The 25,384-nt window shown below is 40.9% G+C and overlaps 1 protein-coding gene across 1 annotated transcript in view; it reads right to left on the bottom strand.

Annotated features, from left to right (window-relative positions):
- drg2 (developmentally regulated GTP binding protein 2) overlaps positions 1 to 25,384 on the bottom strand; it is an 85,010-nt gene that overhangs the window by 10,339 nt on the left and 49,287 nt on the right. Inside the window, 3 exon segments of the mRNA XM_065016211.1 lie at positions 4,650 to 4,740; positions 22,461 to 22,586; positions 23,826 to 23,860. Of these exon segments, the coding sequence (XP_064872283.1) occupies positions 4,650 to 4,740; positions 22,461 to 22,586; positions 23,826 to 23,860 (252 nt within the window).

Genomic DNA, 25,384 nt, shown 5'->3' with positions numbered 1-25,384 from the left:
GTCTGTATCTAGTGGTGTCTGTAGGTAGTGGTGTCTGTAGGTAGTGGTGTCTGTAGGTAGTGGTGTCTGTATCTAGTGGTGTCTGTATCTAGTGGTGTCTGTAGGTAGTGGTAGTGGCGTCTGTAGGTAGTGGTGTCTGTATCTAGTGGTGTCTGTAGGTAGTGGCGTCTGTAGGTAGTGGCGTCTGTAGGTAGTGGTGTCTGTATCTAGTGGTGTCTGTAGGTAGTGGTGTCTGTATCTAGTGTGGCGTCTGTAGGTAGTGGCGTCTGTAGGTAGTGGCGTCTGTAGGTAGTGGTGTCTGTATCTAGTGGTGTCTGTATCTAGTGGTGTCTGTAGGTAGTGGTGTCTGTAGGTAGTGGTGTCTGTAGGTAGTGGTGTCTGTAGGTAGTGGTGTCTGTAGGTAGTGGTGTCTGTATCTAGTGGTGTCTGTAGGTAGTGGTGTCTGTAGGTAGTGGTGTCTGTATCTAGTGGTGTCTGTAGGTAGTGGTGTCTGTAGGTAGTGGTGTCTGTATCTAGTGGTGTCTGTATCTAGTGGTGTCTGTAGGTAGTGGTGTCTGTAGGTAGTGGTGTCTGTATCTAGTGGTGTCTGTAGGTAGTGGTGTCTGTGGTGTCTGTATCTAGTGGTGTCTGTATCTAGTGGTGTCTGTAGGTAGTGGTGTCTGTATCTAGTGGTGTCTGTATCTAGTGGTGTCTGTATCTAGTGGTGTCTGTAGGTAGTGGTGTCTATCTAGTGGTGTCTGTATCTAGTGGTGTCTGTAGGTAGTGGCGTCTGTAGGTAGTGGTGTCTGTATCTAGTGGTGTCTGTAGGTAGTGGTGTCTGTAGGTAGTGGCGTCTGTATCTAGTGGTGTCTGTATCTAGTGGTGTCTGTAGTTAGTGGCGTCTGTATCTAGTGGTGTCTGTAGTTAGTGGTGTCTGTAGTTAGTGGTGTCTGTAGTTAGTGGTGTCTGTATCTAGTGGTGTCTGTAGGTAGTGGTGTCTGTAGGTAGTGGTGTCTGTATCTAGTGGTGTCTGTATCTAGTGGTGTCTGTATCTAGTGGTGTCTGTATCTAGTGGTGTCTGTATCTAGTGGTGTCTGTATCTAGTGGTGTCTGTAGGTAGTGGTGTCTGTAGGTAGTGGTGTCTGTAGGTAGTGGTGTCTGTATCTAGTGGTGTCTGTAGGTAGTGGTGTCTGTAGGTAGTGGTGTCTGTATCTAGTGGTGTCTGTAGGTAGTGGTGTCTGTAGGTAGTGGTGTCTGTAGGTAGTGGTGTCTGTATCTAGTGGTGTCTGTATCTAGTGGTGTCTGTATCTAGTGGTGTCTGTAGCTAGTGGTGTCTGTAGGTAGTGGTGTCTGTAGGTAGTGGTGTCTGTAGGTAGTGGTGTCTGTATCTGTAGTGGTGTCTGTAGGTAGTGGTGTCTGTACCTAGTGGTGTCTGTATCTAGTGGTGTCTGTATCTAGTGGTGTCTGTATCTAGTGGTGTCTGTAGGTAGTGGTGTCTGTATCTAGTGGTGTCTGTATCTAGTGGTGTCTGTAGGTAGTGGTGTCTGTAGGTAGTGGTGTCTGTATCTAGTGGTGTCTGTAGGTAGTGGTGTCTGTATCTAGTGGTGTCTGTATCTAGTGGTGTCTGTATCTAGTGGTGTCTGTATCTAGTGGTGTCTGTATCTAGTAGGTCTGTAGTGGTGTGGTGTCTGTAGGTAGTGGTGTCTGTAGGTAGTGGTGTCTGTAGGTAGTGGTGTCTGTAGGTAGTGGTGTCTGTATCTAGTGGTGTCTGTAGGTAGTGGTGTCTGTATCTAGTGGTGTCTGTATCTAGTGGTGTCTGTATCTAGTGGTGTCTGTAGGTAGTGGTGTCTGTAGGTAGTGGTGTCTGTATCTAGTGGTGTCTGTAGGTAGTGGTGTCTGTAGGTAGTGGCGTCTGTATCTAGTGGTGTCTGTATCTAGTGGTGTCTGTAGTTAGTGGCGTCTGTATCTAGTGGTGTCTGTATCTAGTGGTGTCTGTAGTTAGTGGTGTCTGTATCTAGTGGTGTCTGTAGTTAGTGGTGTCTGTAGGTAGTGGTGTCTGTAGGTAGTGGTGTCTGTATCTAGTGGTGTCTGTATCTAGTGGTGTCTGTAGGTAGTGGTGTCTGTAGGTAGTGGTGTCTGTAGGTAGTGGTGTCTGTAGGTAGTGGTGTCTGTATCTAGTGGTGTCTGTATCTAGTGGCGTCTGTAGGTAGTGGCGTCTGTAGGTAGTGGCGTCTGTAGGTAGTGGTGTCTGTATCTAGTGGTGTCTGTATCTAGTGGTGTCTGTAGGTAGTGGTGTCTGTAGGTAGTGGCGTCTGTAGGTAGTGGTGTCTGTATCTAGTGGTGTCTGTAGGTAGTGGTGTCTGTAGGTAGTGGCGTCTGTATCTAGTGGTGTCTGTATCTAGTGGTGTCTGTAGTTAGTGGCGTCTGTATCTAGTGGTGTCTGTAGTTAGTGGTGTCTGTAGTTAGTGGTGTCTGTATCTAGTGGTGTCTGTAGGTAGTGGTGTCTGTAGGTAGTGGTGTCTGTATCTAGTGGTGTCTGTATCTAGTGGTGTCTGTATCTAGTGGTGTCTGTATCTAGTGGTGTCTGTATCTAGTGGTGTCTGTAGGTAGTGGTGTCTGTAGGTAGTGGCGTCTGTATCTAGTGGTGTCTGTAGGTAGTGGTGTCTGTATCTAGTGGTGTCTGTATCTAGGTGTCTGTATCTAGTCTGTATCTAGTGGTGTCTGTAGGTAGTGGTGTCTGTAGGTAGTGGTGTCTGTATCTAGTGGTGTCTGTATCTAGTGGTGTCTGTAGGTAGTGGTGTCTGTATCTAGTGGTGTCTGTATCTAGTGGTGTCTGTAGGTAGTGGTGTCTGTAGGTAGTGGTGTCTGTATCTAGTGGTGTCTGTAGGTAGTGGTGTCTGTATCTAGTGGTGTCTGTATCTAGTGGTGTCTGTATCTAGTGGTGTCTGTATCTAGTGGTGTCTGTAGGTAGTGGTGTGGTGTCTGTAGGTAGTGGTGTCTGTAGGTAGTGGTGTCTGTAGGTAGTGGTGTCTGTAGGTAGTGGTGTCTGTATCTAGTGGTGTCTGTAGCTAGTGGTGTCTGTAGGTAGTGGTGTCTGTAGGTAGTGGTGTCTGTAGGTAGTGGTGTCTGTATCTAGTGGTGTCTGTATCTAGTGGCGTCTGTAGGTAGTGGCGTCTGTAGGTAGTGGCGTCTGTAGGTAGTGGTGTCTGTATCTAGTGGTGTCTGTATCTAGTGGTGTCTGTAGGTAGTGGTGTCTGTAGGTAGTGGCGTCTGTAGGTAGTGGTGTCTGTATCTAGTGGTGTCTGTAGGTAGTGGTGTCTGTAGGTAGTGGCGTCTGTATCTAGTGGTGTCTGTATCTAGTGGTGTCTGTAGTTAGTGGTGTCTGTATCTAGTGGTGTCTGTAGTTAGTGGTGTCTGTAGTCTAGTGGTGTCTGTATCTAGTGGTGTCTGTAGGTAGTGGTGTCTGTAGGTAGTGGTGTCTGTATCTAGTGGTGTCTGTATCTAGTGGTGTCTGTATCTAGTGGTGTCTGTATCTAGTGGTGTCTGTATCTAGTGGTGTCTGTATCTAGTGGTGTCTGTATCTAGTGGTGTCTGTATCTAGTGGTGTCTGTAGGTAGTGGTGTCTGTAGGTAGTGGTGTCTGTATCTAGTGGTGTCTGTAGGTAGTGGTGTCTGTATCTAGTGGTGTCTGTAGGTAGTGGTGTCTGTATCTAGTGGTGTCTGTATCTAGTGGTGTCTGTAGGTAGTGGTGTCTGTAGGTAGTGGTGTCTGTATCTAGTGGTGTCTGTAGTGTGGTGTCTGTATCTAGTGGTGTCTGTATCTAGTGTGGTGTCTGTAGGTAGTGGTGTCTGTATCTGTAGTGTGTGTCTGTAGGTAGTGGTGTCTGTAGGTAGTGGTGTCTGTATCTAGTGGTGTCTGTATCTAGTGGTGTCTGTAGTGGTGTCTAGTGGTGTCTGTATCTAGTGGTGTCTGTATCTAGTGGTGTCTGTAGGTAGTGGTCTGTCTGTAGGTAGTGGTGTCTGTAGGTAGTGGTGTCTGTAGGTAGTGGTGTCTGTAGGTAGTGGTGTCTGTATCTAGTGGTGTCTGTATCTAGTGGTGTCTGTATAGTGGTGTCTGTATCTAGTGGTGTCTGTAGGTAGTGGTGTCTGTAGGTAGTGGTGTCTGTAGTTAGTGGTGTCTGTAGTTAGTGGTGTCTGTAGGTAGTGGTGTCTGTAGGTAGTGGTGTCTGTATCTAGTGGTGTCTGTAGTTAGTGGTGTCTGTAGGTAGTTGGTGTCTGTAGTGGTGTCTGTATCTAGTGGTGTCTGTATCTAGTGGTGTCTGTATCTAGTGGTGTCTGTATCTAGTGGTGTCTGTATCTAGTGGTGTCTGTATCTAGTGGTGTCTGTAGTTAGTGGTGTCTGTATCTAGTGGTGTCTGTATCTAGTGGTGTCTGTATAGTGGTGTCTGTAGGTAGGTGTCTGTAGTTAGTGGTGTCTAGTGGTGTCTGTAGGTAGTGGTGTCTGTAGGTAGTGGTGTCTAGTGGTGTCTGTAGGTAGTGGTGTCTGTAGGTTAGTGGTGTCTGTAGTTAGTGGTGTCTGTAGTTAGTGGTGTCTGTAGTTAGTGGTGTCTGTAGGTAGTGGTGTCTGTAGGTAGTGGTGTCTGTAGTTGGTGTCTGTAGGTCAGAAGGATACTGTATTCGTGGAGGATAAGCTGGACCAGTTTCTCAGAACACATCGTCAGAGGAACCATGGAGTTATAGGACAAACCCCCTCCTTTCTTGGGCTGAAAACCAAACAGTTACATTACTACAGACCAGCATCTTACACATGTTGAATACTACCATCATACACATGTTGAATACTACCATCATACACATGTTGAATACTACCATCATACACATGTTGAATACTACCATCATACACATGTTGAATACTACCATCATACACATGTTGAATACTACCATCATACACATGTTGAATACTACCATCATACACATGTTGAATACTACCATCATACACATGTTGAATACTACCATCATACACATGTTGAATACTACCATCATCATACACATGTTGAATACTACCATCATACACATGTTGAATACTACCATCATACACATGTTGAATACTACCATCATACTACATCATACACATGTTGAATACTACCATCATACACATGTTGAATACTACCATCATACACATGTTGAATACTACCATCATACACATGTTGAATACTACCATCATACACATGTTGAATACTACCATCATACACATGTTGAATACTACCATCATACACATGTTGAATACTACCATCATACACATGTTGAATACTACCATCATACACATGTTGAATACTACCATCATACACATGTTGAATACTACCATCATACACATGTTGAATACTACCATCATACACATGTTGAATACTACCATCATACACATGTTTGAATACTACCATCATACACATGTTGAATACTACCATCATACACATGTTGAATACTACCATCATACACATGTTGAATACTACCATCATACACATGTTGAATACTACCATCATACACATGTTGAATACTACCATCATACACATGTTGAATACTACCATCATACACATGTTGAATACTACCATCATACACATGTTGAATACTACCATCATACACATGTTGAATACTACCATCATACACATGTTGAATACTACCATCACTACATCATGTTGAATACTACCATCATACACATGTTGAATACTACCATCATACACATGTTGAATATACCATCATACACATGTTGAATACTACCATCATACACATGTTGAATACTACCATCATACACATGTTGAATACTACCATCATACACATGTTGAATACTACCATCATACACATGTTGAATACTACCATCATACACATGTTGAATACTACCATCATACACATGTTGAATACTACCATCATACACATGTTGAATACTACCATCATACACATGTTGAATACTACCATCATACACATGTTGAATACTACCATCATACACATGTTGAATGACTACCATCTACCATCATACACATGTTGAATACTACCATCATACACATGTTGAATACTACCATCATACACATGTTGAATACTACCATCATACACATGTTGAATACTACCATCATACACATGTTGAATACTACCATCATACACATGTTGAATACTACCATCATACACATGTTGAATACTACCATCATACACATGTTGAATACTACCATCATACACATGTTGAATACTACCATCATACACATGTTGAATACTACCATCATACACATGTTGAATACTACCATCATACACATGTTGAATACTACCATCATACACATGTTGAATACTACCATCATACACATGTTGAATACTACCATCATACACATGTTGAATACTACCATCATACACATGTTGAATACTACCATCATACACATGTTGAATACTACCATCATACACATGTTGAATACTACCATCATACACATGTTGAATACTACCATCATACACATGTTGAATACTACCATCATACACATGTTGAATACTACCATCATACACATGTTGAATACTACCATCATACACATGTTGAATACTACCATCATACACATGTTGAATACTACCATCATACACATGTTGAATACTACCATCATACACATGTTGAATACTACCATCATACACATGTTGAATACTACCATCATACACATGTTGAATACTACCATCATACACATGTTGAATACTACCATCATACACATGTTGAATACTACCATCATACACATGTTGAATACTACCATCATACACATGTTGAATACTACCATCATACACATGTTGAATACTACCATCATACACATGTTGAATACTACCATCATACACATGTTGAATACTACCATCATACACATGTTGAATACTACCATCATACACATGTTGAATACTACCATCATACACATGTTGAATACTACCATCATACACATGTTGAATACTACCATCATACACATGTTGAATACTACCATCATACACATGTTGAATACTACCATCATACACATGTTGAATACTACCATCATACACATGTTGAATACTACCATCATACACATGTTGAATACTACCATCATACACATGTTGAATACTACCATCATACACATGTTGAATACTACCATCATACACATGTTGAATACTACCATCATACACATGTTGAATACTACCATCATACACATGTTGAATACTACCATCATACACATGTTGTTGAATACTACCATCATACACATGTTGAATACTACCATCATACACATGTTGAATACTACCATCATACACATGTTGAATACTACCATCATACACATGTTGTTGAATACTACCATCATACACATGTTGAATACTGTTGTTGAATACTACCATCATACACATGTTGAATACTACCATCATACACATGTTGAATACTACCATCATACACATGTTGAATACTACCATCATACACATGTTGAATACTACCATCATACACATGTTGAATACTACCATCATACACATGTTGAATACTACCATCATACACATGTTGAATACTACCATCATACACATGTTGAATACTACCATCATACACATGTTGAATACTACCATCATACACATGTTGAATACTACCATCATACACATCAATACTACCATCATACACATGTTGAATACTACCATCATACACATGTTGAATACTACCATCATACACATGTACTACCATGAATACTACCATCATACACATGTTGAATACTACCATCATACACATGTTGTTGAATACTACCATCATACACATGTTGAATACTACCATCATACACATGTTGAATACTACCATCATACACATGTTGAATACTACCATCATACACATGTTGAATACTACCATCATACACATGTTGAATACTACCATCATACACATCATCATACACATGTTGAATACTACCATCATACACATGTTGAATACTACCATCATACACATGTTGAATACTACCATCATACACATGTTGAATACTACCATCATACACATGTTGAATACTACCATCATACACATGTTGAATACTACCATCATACACATGTTGAATACTACCATCATACACATGTTGTTGAATACTACCATCATACACATGTTGAATACTACCATCATACACATGTTGTTGAATACTACCATCATACACATGTTGTTGAATACTACCATCATACACATGTTGTTGAATACTACCATCATACACATGTTGAATACTACCATCATACACATGTTGAATACTACCATCATACACATGTTGAATACTACCATCATACACATGTTGAATACTACCATCATACACATGTTGAATACTACCATCATACACATGTTGAATACTACCATCATACACATGTTGAATACTACCATCATACACATGTTGAATACTACCATCATACACATGTTGAATACTACCATCATACACATGTTGAATACTACCATCATACACATGTTGAATACTACCATCATACACATGTTGAATACTACCATCATACACATGTTGAATACTACCATCATACACATGTTGAATACTACCATCATACACATGTTGAATACTACCATCATACACATGTTGAATACTACCATCATACACATGTTGAATACTACCATCATACACATGTTGAATACTACCATCATACACATGTTGAATACTACCATCATACACATGTTGAATACTACCATCATACACATGTTGAATACTACCATCATACACATGTTGAATACTACCATCATACACATGTTGAATACTACCATCATACACATGTTGAATACTACCATCATACACATGTTGAATACTACCATCATACACATGTTGAATACTACCATCATACACATGTTGAATACTACCATCATACACATGTTGAATACTACCATCATACACATGTTGAATACTACCATCATACACATGTTGAATACTACCATCATACACATGTTGAATACTACCATCATACACATGTTGAATACTACCATCATACACATGTTGAATACTACCATCATACACATGTTGAATACTACCATCATACACATGTTGAATACTACCATCATACACATGTTGTTGAATACTACCATCATACACATGTTGAATACTACCATCATACACATGTTGTTGAATACTACCATCATACACATGTTGAATACTACCATCATACACATGTTGAATACTACCATCATACACATGTTGAATACTACCATCATACACATGTTGAATACTGTTGAATACTACCATCATACACATGTTGAATACTACCATCATACACATGTTGAATACTACCATCATACACATGTTGAATACTACCATCATACACATGTTGAATACTACCATCATACACATGTTGAATACTACCATCATACACATGTTGAATACTACCATCATACACATGTTGAATACTACCATCATACACATGTTGAATACTACCATCATACACATGTACACATGTTGAATACTACCATCATACACATGTTGAATACTACCATCATACACATGTTGAATACTACCATCATACACATGTTGAATACTACCATCATACACATGTTGAATACTACCATCATACACATGTTGAATACTACCATCATACACATGTTGAATACTACCATCATACACATGTTGAATACTACCATCATACACATGTTGAATACTACCATCATACACATGTTGAATACTACCATCATACACATGTTGAATACTACCATCATACACATGTTGAATACTACCATCATACACATGTTGAATACTACCATCATACACATGTTGAATACTACCATCATACACATGTTGAATACTACCATCATACACTACCATCATACACATGTTGAATACTACCATCATACACATGTTGAATACTACCATCATACACATGTTGAATACTACCATCATACACATGTTGAATACTACCATCATACACATGTTGAATACTACCATCATACACATGTTGAATACTACCATCATACACATGTTGAATACTACCATCATACACATGTTGAATACTACCATCATACACATGTTGAATACTACCATCATACACATGTTGAATACTACCATCATATACACATGTTGAATACTACCATCATACACATGTTGAATACTACCATCATACACATGTTGATCATACACATGTTGATCATCATACACATGTTGAATACTACCATCATACACATGTTGAATACTACCATCATACACATGTTGTTGAATACTACCATCATACACATGTTGTTGAATACTACCATCATACACATGTTGAATACTACCATCATACACATGTTGAATACTACCATCATACACATGTTGAATACTACCATCATACACATGTTGAATACTACCATCATACACATGTTGAATACTACCATCATACACATGTTGAATACTACCATCATACACATGTTGAATACTACCATCATACACATGTTGAATACTACCATCATACACATGTTGAATACTACCATCATACACATGTTGAATACTACCATCATACACATGTTGAATACTATCATACACATGTTGAATACTACCATCATACACATGTTGAATACTACCATCATACACATGTTGAATACTACCATCATACACATGTTGAATACTACCATCATACACATGTTGAATACTACCATCATACACATGTTGAATACTACCATCATACACATGTTTGTGAATACTACCATCATACACATGTTGAATACTACCATCATACACATGTTGAATACTACCATCATACACATGTTGAATACTACCATCATACACATGTTGAATACTACCATCATACACATGTTGAATACTACCATCATACACATGTTGAATACTACCATCATACACATGTTGAATACTACCATCATACACATGTTGAATAATACTACCATCATACACATGTTGAATACTACCATCATACACATGTTGAATACTACCATCAAACACATGTTGAATACTACCATCATACACATGTTGAATACTACCATCATACACATGTTGAATACTACCATCATACACATGTTGAATACTACCATCATACACATGTTGAATACTACCATCATACACATGTTGAATACTACCATCATACACATGTTGAATACTACCATCATACACATGTTGAATACTGATCATACACATGTTGAATACTACCATCATACACATGTTGTTGAATACTACCATCAAACACATGTTGAATACTACCATCATACACATGTTGTTGAATACTACCATCATACACATGTTGAATACTACCATCATACACATGTTGAATACTACCATCATACACATGTTGAATACTACCATCATACACATGTTGTTGAATACTACCATCATACACATGTTGAATACTACCATCATACACATGTTGAATACTACCATCATACACATGTTGAATACTACCATCATACACATGTTGAATACTACCATCATACACATGTTGAATACTACCATCATACACATGTTGAATACTACCATCATACACATGTTGAATACTACCATCATACACATGTTGAATACTACCATCATACACATGTTGAATACTACCATCATACACATGTTGAATACTACCATCATACACATGTTGAATACTACCATCATACACATGTTGAATACTACCATCATACACATGTTGAATACTACCATCATACACATGTTGAATACTACCATCATACACATGTTGAATACTACCATCATACACATGTTGAATACTACCATCATACACATGTTGAATACTACCATCATACACATGTTGAATACTACCATCATACACATGTTGAATACTACCATCATACACATGTTGAATACTACCATCATACACATGTTGAATACTACCATCATACACATGTTGTTGAATACTACCATCATACACATGTTGAATACTACCATCATACACATGTTGAATACTACCATCATACACATGTTGAATACTACCATCATACACATGTTGAATACTACCATCATACACATGTTGAATACTACCATCATACACATGTTGAATACTACCATCATACACATGTTGAATACTACCATCATACACATGTTGAATACTACCATCATACACATGTTGTTGAATACTACCATCATACACATGAATACTACCATCATACACATGTTGAATACTACCATCATACACATGTTGAATACTACCATCATACACATGTTGAATACTACCATCATACACATGTTGAATACTACCATCATACACATGTTGAATACTACCATCATACACATGTTGAATACTACCATCATACACATGTTGAATACTACCATCATACACATGTTGAATACTACCATCATACACATGTTGAATACTACCATCATACACATGTTGAATACTACCATCATACACATGTTGAATACTACCATCATACACATGTTGAATACTACCATCATCATACACATGTTGAATACTACCATCATACACATGTTGAATACTACCATCATACACATGTTGAATACTACCATCATACACATGTTGAATACTACCATCATACACATGTTGAATACTACCATCATACACATGTTGAATACTACCATCATACACATGTTGAATACTACCATCATACACATGTTGAATACTACCATCATACACATGTTGAATACTACCATCATACACATGTTGAATACTACCATCATACACATGTTGAATACTACCATCATACACATGTTGAATACTACCATCATACACATGTTGAATACTACCATCATACACATGTTGAATACTACCATCATACACATGTTGAATACTACCATCATACACATGTTGAATACTACCATCATACACATGTTGAATACTACCATCATACACATGTTGAATACTACCATCATACACATGTTGAATACTACCATCATACACATGTTGAATACTACCATCATACACATGTTGAATACTACCATCATACACATGTTGAATACTACCATCATACACATGTTGAATACTACCATCATACACATGTTGAATACACCATCATACACATGTTGAATACTACCATCATACACATGTTGAATACTACCATCATACACATGTTGAATACTACCATCATACACATGTTGAATACTACCATCATACACATGTTGAATACTACCATCATACACATGTTGAATACTACCATCATACACATGTTGAATACTACCATCATACACATGTTGAATACTACCATCATACACATGTTGAATACTACCATCATACACATGTTGAATACTACCATCATACACATGTTGAATACTACCATCATACACATGTTGAATACTACCATCATACACATGTTGAATACTACCATCATACACATGTTGAATACTACCATCATACACATGTTGAATACTACCATGTTGAATACTACCATCATACATGTTGAATACTACCATCATACACATGTTGAATACTACCATCATACACATGTTGAATACTACCATCATACACATGTTGAATACTACCATCATACACATGTTGAATACTACCATCATACACATGTTGAATACTGTTGAATACTACCATCATACACATGTTGAATACTACCATCATACACATGTTGAATACTACCATCATACACATGTTGAATACTACCATCATACACATGTTGAATACTACCATCATACACATGTTGAATACTACCAATACTGTTGAATACCATCATACACATGTTGAATACTACCATCATACACATGTTGAATACTACCATCATACACATGTTGAATACTACCATCATACACATGTTGAATACTACCATCATACACATGTTGAATACTACCATCATACACATGTTGAATACTACCATCATACACATGTTGAATACTACCATCATACACATGTTGAATACTACCATCATACACATGTTGTTGAATACTACCATCATACACATGTTGAATACTACCATCATACACATGTTGAATACTACCATCATACACATGTTGAATACTACCATCATACACATGTTGAATACTACCATCATACACATGTTGAATACTACCATCATACACATGTTGAATACTACCATCATACACATGTTGTTGAATACTACCATCATACACATGTTGAATACTACCATCATACACATGTTGAATACTACCATCATACACATGTTGAATACTACCATCATACACATGTTGAATACTACCATCATACACATGTTGAATACTACCATCATACACATGTTGAATACTACCATCATACACATGTTGAATACTACCATCATACACATGTTGAATACTATCATACATCATCATACACATGTTGAATACTACCATCATACACATGTTGAATACTACCATCATACACATGTTGAATACTACCATCATACACATGTTGAATACTACCATCATACACATGTTGAATACTACCATCATACACATGTTGAATACTACCATCATACACATGTTGAATACTACCATCATACACATGTTGAATACTACCATCATACACATGTTGAATACTACCATCATACACATGTTGAATACTACCATCATACACATGTTGAATACTACCATCATACACATGTTGAATACTACCATCATACACATGTTGAATACTACCATCATACACATGAATACTACCATCATACACATGTTGAATACTACCATCATACACATGTTGAATACTACCATCATACACATGTTGAATACTACCATCATACACATGTTGAATACTACCATCATACATCACACATGTTGAATACTACCAATACTACCATCATACACATGTTGAATACTACCATCATACACATGTTGAATACTACCATCATACACATGTTGAATACTACCATCATACACATGTTGAATACTACCATCATACACATGTTGAATACTACCATCATACACATGTTGAATACTACCATCATACACATGTTGAATACTACCATCATACACATGTTGAATACTACCATCATACACATGTTGAATACTACCATCATACACATGTTGAATACTACCATCATACACATGTTGAATACTACCATCATACACATGTTGAATACTACCATCATACACATGTTGAATACTACCATCATACACATGTTGAATACTACCATCATACACATGTTGAATACTACCATCATACACATGTTGAATACTACCATCATACACATGTTGAATACTACCATCATACACTACCATCATTGAATACTACCATCATACACATGTTGAATACTACCATCATACACATGTTGAATACTACCATCATACACATGTTGAATACTACCATCATACACATGTTGAATACTACCATCATACACATGTTGAATACTACCATCATACACATGTTGAATACTACCATCATACACATGTTGAATACTACCATCATACACATGTTGAATACTACCATCATACACATGTTGAATACTACCATCATACACATGTTGAATACTACCATCATACACATGTTGAATACTACCATCATACACATGTTGAATACTACCATCATACACATGTTGAATACTACCATCATACACATGTTGAATACATCATACACATGTTGAATACTACCATCATACACATGTTGAATACTACCATCATACACATGTTGAATACTACCATCATACACATGTTGAATACTACCATCATACACATGTTGAATACTACCATCATACACATGTTGAATACTACCATCATACACATGTTGAATACTACCATCATACACATGTTGAATACTACCATCATACACATGTTGAATACTACCATCATACACATGTTGAATACTACCATCATACACATGTTGTTGAATACTACCATCATACACATGTTGAATACTACCATCATACACATGTTGAATACTACCATCATACACATGTTGAATACTACCATCATACACATGTTGAATACTACCATCATACACATGTTGAATACTACCATCATACACATGTTGAATACTACCATCATACACATGTTGAATACTACCATCATACACATGTTGAATACTACCATCATACATGTTGAATACTACCATCATACACATGTTGAATACTACCATCATACACATGTTGAATACTACCATCATACACATGTTGAATACTACCATCATACACATGTTGAATACTACCATCATACACATGTTGAATACTACCATCATACACATGTTGAATACTACCATCATACACATGTTGAATACTACCATCATACACATGTTGAATACTACCATCATACACATGTTGAATACTACCATCATACACATGTTGAATACTACCATCATACACATGTTGAATACTACCATCATACACATGTTGAATACTACCATCATACACATGTTGAATACCATCATACACATCATCACACATGTTGAATACTACCATCATACACATGTTGAATACTACCATCATACACATGTTGAATACTACCATCATACACATGTTGAATACTACCATCATACACATGTTGAATACTACCATCATACACATGTTGAATACTACCATCATACACATGTTGAATACTACCATCATGTTGAATACTACCATCATACACATGTTGTTGAATACTACCATCATACACATGTTGAATACTACCATCATACACATGTTGAATACTACCATCATACACATGTTGAATACTACCATCATACACATGTTGAATACTACCATCATACACATGTTACTACCATCATACACATGTTGAATACTACCATCATACACATGTTGAATACTACCATCATACACATGTTGAATACTACCATCATACACATGTTGAATACTACCATCATACACATGTTGAATACTACCATCATACACATGTTGAATACTACCATCATACACATGTTGAATACTACCATCATACACATGTTGAATACTACCATCATACACATGTTGAATACTACCATCATACACATGTTGAATACTACCATCATACACATGTTGAATACTACCATCATACACATGTTGAATACTACCATCATACACATGTTGAATACTACCATCATACACATGTTGAATACTACCATCATACACATGTTGAATACTACCATCATACACATGTTGTTGAATACTACCATCATACACATGTTGAATACTACCATCATACACATGTTGAATACTACCATCATACACATGTTGAATACTACCATCATACACATGTTGAATACTACCATCATACACATGTTGAATACTACCATCATACACATGTTGAATACTACCATCATACACATGTTGAATACTACCATCATACACATGTTGAATACTACCATCATACACATGTTGAATACTACCATCATACACATGTTGAATACTACCATCATACACATGTTGAATACTACCATCATACACATGTTGAATACTACCATCATACACATGTTGAATACTACCATCATACACATGTTGAATACTACCATCATACACATGTTGAATACTACCATCATACACATGTTGTTGAATACTACCATCATACACATGTTGAATACTACCATCATACACATGTTGAATACTACCATCATACACATGTTGAATACTACCAATACTGTTGAATACTACCATCATACACATGTTGAATACTACCATCATACACATGTTGAATACTACCATCATACACATGTTGAATACTACCATCATACACATCATGTTGAATACTACCATCATACACATGTTGAATACTACCATCATACACATGTTGAATACTACCATCATACACATGTTGAATACTACCATCATACACATGTTGAATACTACCATCATACACATGTTGAATACTACCATCATACACATGTTGAATACTACCATCATACACATGTTGAATACTACCATCATACACATGTTGAATACTACCATCATACACATGTTGAATACTACCATCATACACATGTTGTTGAATACTACCATCATACACATGTTGAATACTACCATCATACACATGTTGAATACTTTCCACTAGATGTTGGAACATTGCTGCTATACTAGCCTCATCTTCTGGGAAGGCTTTCCATCAGATGTTGGAACATTGCTGCTATAACAGCCTCCACTCTTCTGGGAAGGCTTTCCACTAGATGTTGGAACATTGCTGCTATAACAGCCTCCACTCTTCTGGGAAGGCTTTCCACTAGATGTTGAACATTGCTGCTATAACAGCCTCCACTCTTCTGGGAAGGCTTTCCACTAGATGTTGGAACATTGCTGCTATAACAGCCTCCACTCTTCTGGGAAGGCTTTCCACTAGATGTTGGAACATTGCTGCTATAACAGCCTCCACTCTTCTGGGAAGGCTTTCCACTAGATGTTGGAACATTGCTGCTATAACAGCCTCCACTCTTCTGGGAAGGCTTTCCACTAGATGTCATGGAACATTGCTGCTATAACAGCCTCCACTCTTCTGGGAAGGCTTTCACTGATGTTGGAACATTGCTGCTATCCATTCAGCCTCCACTCTTCTGGTGAGGCTTTCCACTAGATGTTGGGGGTGATTACTGCTTAATTCAGCCATCCACTCATTAGTGAGAAGTCTTTCACTAGATGTTGGAACATTGATTAGGCCTTGCTTCCATTCAGCCATGAGCATTAGTGAGGTCGGTCACTGATGTTGGGGGTGATTAGGCCTTGCTTCCATTCAGCCATGAGCATTAGTGAGGTCGGTCACTGATGTTGGGGGTGATTAGGCCTTGCTTCCATTCAGCCATGAGCATTAGTGAGGTCGGTCACTGATGTTGGGGGTGATTAGGCCTTGCTTCCATTCAGCCATGAGCATTAGTGAGGTCGGTCACTGATGTTTGGGGTGATTAGGCTCGCAGTCGGTGTTCCAATTCATCCCGAAGGTGTTAGATGTGGTTGAGGTCAGGGCTCTTTGCAGGCCAGTCAAGTTCTTCCACGCAGATCGACAAACCGTTTTTGTATGGACCTCGCTTCGCGCACGCTGAAACAGGAAAGGGCCTTCCCCAAACTGTCGCCACAAAGTTGACAGCACAGAATAGTCTAGAACGTCATTGTATGGTGCAGCGTTAAAGATTTCCCTTCACTGGAACTAAGGGCCCGAACCATGAAAAACAGCCCACTATTACTCCTCCACCAAACTTTACAGTGGAACTAGGGGGCCCGAACCATGAAAAACAGCCCCAGACCATTATTACTCCTCCACCAAACTTTACACTGGAACTAGGGGGCCCGAACCATGAAAAACAGCCCCAGACCATTATTACTCCTCCACCAAACTTTACACTGGAACTAGGGGCCCGAACCATCAAAAACAGCCCCAGACCATTATTACTCCTCCACCAAACTTTACAGTTGGCACTATGTAGTCGGGCAGGAAGCGTTCTCCTGGAATATGCCAAACCCAGATTCGTCCATCGGACTGTCAGATGTTGAAGCGTGATTCATCACTCCAGAGAACGCGTTTCCACTGCTCCAGAGTCCAATGGCAGTGAGCTTTACACCTCTCCAGTCGACGCTTGGTTTACACCACTCCAGTCGACGCTTGGTTTACACCACTCCAGTCGACGCTTGGTTTACACCACTCCAGTCGACGCTTGGTTTACACCACTCCAGTCGACGCTTGGTTTACACCACTCCAGTCGACGCTGGTTTACACCACTCCAGTCGACGCTTGGTTTACACCACTCCAGTCGACGCTTGGTTTACACCACTCCAGTCGACGCCTGGTTTACACCACTCCAGCCTGGTCTACACCACTCCAGCCTTGGTTTACACCACTCCAGCCTGGTTTACACCACTCCAGTCGACGCTTGGTTTACACCACTCCAGCCTGGTCTACACCACTCCAGCCTGGTTTACACCACTCCAGCCTGGTTTACACCACTCCAGCTTGGTTTACACCACTCCAGCCTGGTTTACACCACTCCAGCCTGGTTTACACCACTCCAGCCTGGTTTACACCACTCCAGTCTGGTTTACACCACTCCAGCTCGGTTTACACCACTCCAGCTTGGTTTACACCACTCCAGCTCGGTTTACACCACTCCAGCTTGGTTTACACCACTCCAGTCGACGCTTGGTTTACACCACTCCAGCCGACGCTTGGTTTACACCACTCCAGCCCACGCTTGGTTTACACCACTCCAGTCGACGCCTGGTATACACCACTCCAGCTTGGTTTACACCACTCCAGCTTGGTTTACACCACTCCAGTCGACGCTTGGTTTACACCACTCCAGCCTTACACCACTCCAGCTTGGTTTACACCACTCCAGCCTGGTTTACACCACTCCAGCTTGGTTTACACCACTCCAGCTTGGTTTACACCACTCCAGCCTGGTTTACACCACTCCAGCTTGGTTTACACCACTCCAGCCTGGTTTACACCACTCCAGCCTGGTTTACACCACTCCAGCTCGGTTTACACCACTCTAGCTCGGTTTACACCACTCCAGCTTGGTTTACACCACTCCAGCTTGGTTTACACCACTCCAGCCGACGCTTGGTTTACACCACTCCAGCCTGGTTTACACCACTTGGTTTACACCACTCCAGTCGACGCTTGGTTTACACCACTCCAGCTTGGTTTACACCACTCCAGCTTGGTTTACACCACTCCAGCTTGGTTTACACCACTCCAGCCTGGTTTACACCACTCCAGCCTGGTTTACACCACTCCAGCCTGGTTTACACCACTCCAGCCGACGCTTGGTTTACACCACTCCAGCCTGGTTTACACCACTCCAGCTTGGTTTACACCACTCCAGCTTGGTTTACACCACTCCAGTCTTGGTTTACACCACTCCAGCTTGGTTTACACCACTCCAGTCGACGCCTGGTTTACACCACTCCAGTCGACGCTTGACAGTGCGCATGGTGATCTTAGGCTTGTGTGCGGCTGCTCGGCCATGGAAACCCGTTTCATGAAGCTCCCGACTAACAGTTATTGTGCTGATGTTCATTCTGTGAGCTTGTGGGGCCTACCACTTCGCGGCTGAGCCGTTGTTGCTCCTTGACGTTTCCACTTCACAATAACAGCACTTACAGTTGACCGGGGCAGCTCTAGAAGGGCAGACATTTGACGAACTGACTTGTTGGAAAGGTGGCATCCTATGACGGTGCCACGTTGAAAATCACAGCTCTTCAGCGAAAGGCCGTTCTACTGCCAATGTTTGTCTATGGAGATTGCATGGCTGTGTGCTGGATTGGATCCACTTATAGAACGGCCGTGATTGGGAGTCTCATAGGGCCGTGCACAGCGTCCTGGTTTGGCCAGGGTAGGCCGTCATTGGGAGTCTCATAGGGCCGTCCACAGCGTCCTGGTTTGGCCAGGGTAGGCCGTCATTGGGAGTCTCATAGGGCCGTCCACAGCGTCCTGGTTTGGCCAGGGTAGGCCAGGGAGTAGGCCGTCACAGCGTCCTGGTTTGGCCAGTCTCATTGGGAGTCTCATAGGGCCGTCCACAGCGTCCTGGTTTGGCCAGGGTAGCCGTCATTGGGAGTCTCATAGGGCGGTGCACAGCGTCCTGGTTTGGCCAGGGTAGGGAGTAGGCCGTCACAGCGTCCTGGTTTGGCCAGGGTCGGCCGTCATAGGGCCGTCCACAGCGTCCTGGTTTGGCCAGGGTAGGCCGTCATTGGGAGTCTCATAGGGCCGTCCACAGCGTCCTGGTTTGGCCAGGGTAGGCCGTCATTGGGAGTCTCATAGGGCCGTCCACAGCGTCCTGGTTTGGCCAGGGTAGGCCGTCATTGGGAGTCTCATAGGGTGGTCCACAGCGTCCTGGTTTGGCCAGGGTAGGCCGTGATTGGTAGTCTCATAGGGTGGTCCACAGCGTCCTGGTTTGGCCAGGGTAGGCCGTCATTGGGAGTCTCATAGGGTGGTCCACAGCGTCCTGGTTTGGCCAGGGTAGGCCGTCATTGGGAGTCCCATAGGGTGGTGCACAACGTCCTGGTTTGGCCAGGGTAGGCCGTCATTGGGAGTCTCATAGGGTCGTCCACAGCGTCCTGGTTTGGCCAGGGTAGGCCGTCATTGGGAGTCTCATAGGGCGGTGGACAGCGGCGTCCTGGTTTGGCCAGGGTAGGCCGTCATTGGGAGTCTCATAGGGCGGTGGACAGCGTCCTGGTTTGGCCAGGGTAGGCCGTCATTGGGAGTCTCATAGGGCCGTCCACAGCGTCCTGGTTTGGCCAGGGTAGGCCGTCATTGGGAGTCTCATTGGGCGGTGGACAGCGTCCTGGTTTGGCCAGGGTAGGCCGTCATTGGGTGTCTCATAGGGCGGTGGACAACGTCCTGGTTTGGCCAGGGTAGGCCGTCATTGGGAGTCTCATAGGGCGGTGGACAGCGGCGTCCTGGTTTGGCCAGGGTAGGCCGTCATTGGGAGTCCCATAGGGCGGTGGACAGCGGCGTCCTGGTTTGGCCAGGGTAGGCCGTCATTGGGAGTCCCATAGGGCGGTGGACAGCGGCGTCCTGGTTTGGCCAGGGTAGGCCGTCATTGGGAGTCTCATAGGGCCGTCCACAGCGTCCTGGTTTGGCCAGGGTAGGCCGTCATTGGGAGTCCCATAGGGTGGTGCACAGCGTCCTGGTTTGGCCAGGGTAGGCCGTGATTGGGAGTCTCATAGGGCGGTGGACAGCGGCGTCCTGGTTTGGCCAGGGTAGGCCGTCATTGTTAAAGGTTAAATGTAAAATATATAAAATAATGTGATGGAGAAACGGACCTTAAAGTAGATGTTGGGTTTGGAGCGGTTGAGTCTGATGCCGACGGACTCCAACTCCTTCTCCAGGAGTTTCCTGAGGAGACAGAACACACTAACTAACTAACCTGGGGAGACAGACAGAACACACTAACTAACTAACCTGGGGAGACAGACAGAACACACTAACTAACTAACCAACCTGGGGAGACAGACAGAACACACTAACTAACTAACCTGGGGAGACAGACAGAACACACTAACTAACTAACCTGGGGAGACAGACAGAACACACTAACTAACCTGGGGAGACCTGGGGAGACAGACAGAACACACTAACTAACTAACCTGGGGAGACAGACAGAACACACTAACTAACTAACTAACCTGGGGAGACAGACAGAACACACTAACTAACAGAACAGACAGAACACACTGGGGAGACAGACAGAACACACTAACTAACTAACTAACCTGGGGAGACAGACAGAACACACTAACTAACCTGGGGAGACAGACAGAACACACTAACCAACCCTGGGGAGACAGACAGAACACACTAACTAACTAACCCTGGGGAGACAGACAGAACACACTAACTAACTGGGGAGACAGACAGAACACACTAACTAACTAACCAACCTGTAGAGACAGACAGAACACACTAACTAACCAACCTGGGGAGACAGACAGAACACACTAACTAACTAACCCTGGGGAGACAGACAGAACACACTAACTAACTAACCAGAACAGACAGAACACACTAACTAACTAACCTGGGGAGACAGACAGAACACTGGGAGACAGACAGAACACACTAACTAACTAACCTGGGGAGACAGACAGAACACACTAACTAACTAACCAACCAACAGACAGAACACACTAACTAAACTAACTAACCACTAACCTGTAACTAACTAACCAACCTGGGGAGACAGACAGAACACACTAACTAACCAACCTGGGGAACAGACAGAACACACTAACTAACTACCTGGGGAGACAGACAGAACACACTAACTAACTAACCAACCTGGGGAGACAGACAGAACACACTAACTAACTAACTAACCTGGGGAGACAGACAGAACACACTAACTAACTAACCTGGGGAGACAGACAGAACACACTAACTAACTAACCTGGGGAGACAGACAAAACACAGTAACTGTCTAACTAACCTTAGTGTGTTCTGTCTGTTTCCCCAGGTTAACTAGCTAGCTGGGACAGACGGAACACACTAACTAACTAACCAGCTGAGACAGACAGAACACACTAACTAACTAGCTGCTAGTACTAAGAACAGAACACACTAACTAGCTGCTAGTACTAAGAACAGAACACACTAACTAACTAGCTGCTAGTACTAAGAACAGAACACACTATCAACTAGCTGCTAGTACTAAGAACAGAACACACTAACTAACTAGCTGCTAGTACTAAGAACAGAACACACTAACTAACTAGCTGCTAGTACTAAGAACAGAACACACTAACTAACTAGCTGCTAGTACTAAGAACAGAACACACTAACTAACTAGCTGCTAGTACTAAGAACAGAACACACTAACTAACCAGCTGGGACAGACAGAACAGTACAGGGAAACACACACTAGATGGTTTAGCAGTAACTAACTAGCTGCTAGTACTAAGAACAGAACACACTAACTAACCAGCTGGGACAGACTGAACACACTAACTAACTAGCTGGGACAGACAGAACACACTAACTAACTAGCTGCTAGTACTAAGAACAGAACACACTAACTAACCAGCTGGGACAGACAGAACACACTAACTAACTAGCTGGGACAGACAGAACACACTAACTAACTAGCTGCTAGTACTAAGAACAGAACACACTAACTAACTGCTGCTAGTACTAAGAACAGAACACACTAACTAACTAGCTGCTGGTACAGAACACACTAACTAACTAGCTGCTAGTACTAAGAACAGAACACAACTAACTAACTAACCACGCTGCTAACTGGCAACAGACAACCTGTAGAGACTAAGAACAGAACACACTAACTAACTAGCTGCTAGTACTAAGAAGACAGAACACACTAACTAACTAGCTGCTAGTACTAAGAGACAGAACACACTAACTAACCAGCTGCTAGTACTAAGAACAGACAACACACACTAACTAACTAACTAACTACCTGGGGAGACAGACAGAACACACTAACTAACTAACTGCTAGACAGAACAGAACACACTAACTAACTAACTGGGAGACTAGACAGAACACACTAACTAACTAACCTGGGGAGACAGACAAAACACAGTAACTGTCTCCCAGGTTGGTAACAGAACACACTAACCACAGTGCTGTCTATTTCCAGAACACAGGTAACTAACTAGCTAGCTGGGACAGAACAGAACACACTAACTAACTAGCCAGCTGAGACAAGACAGAACACACTAACTAACCAGCTGCAGACTAAGAACAGAACACACTAACTAGCTGCTAGTACTAAGAACAGAACACACTAACTAATAGCTGCTAGTACTAAGAACAGAACACACTAACTAACTAGCTGCTAGTACTAAGAACAGAACACACTATAACTAGCTGCTAGTACTAAGAACAGAACACACTAACTAACTAGCTGCTAGTACTAAGAACAGAACACACTAACTAACTAGCTGCTAGTACTAAGAACAGAACACACTAACTAACTAGCTGCTAGTACTAAGAACACACAGTGCTCTACTAACACAGTAGTGCTCTATATTAATAGCTCACACAGTGCTCTATAACTAGCTGCTAGAACTAAGAACAGAACACACACCTCTGCTCAGTGCTCCAGCATCATAACACAGTGCTCTACATTAATAGCTCAGAGATAACACAGTGCTCTATATAACAGTGCTCTATATTAACAGCTCAGAGATAACACAGTGCTCAAATCACAGTGCATAAAAGTGCTCTA

This window comes from Oncorhynchus nerka, unplaced genomic scaffold (genome assembly GCF_034236695.1).
Source record: "Oncorhynchus nerka isolate Pitt River unplaced genomic scaffold, Oner_Uvic_2.0 unplaced_scaffold_1086, whole genome shotgun sequence".
In the NCBI taxonomy this organism is placed as follows: Eukaryota; Metazoa; Chordata; class Actinopteri; order Salmoniformes; family Salmonidae; genus Oncorhynchus; species Oncorhynchus nerka.
The sequence above is the reverse complement of the archived record's forward strand: the minus strand, read 5'-3'. Positions and strand labels throughout refer to the sequence as shown.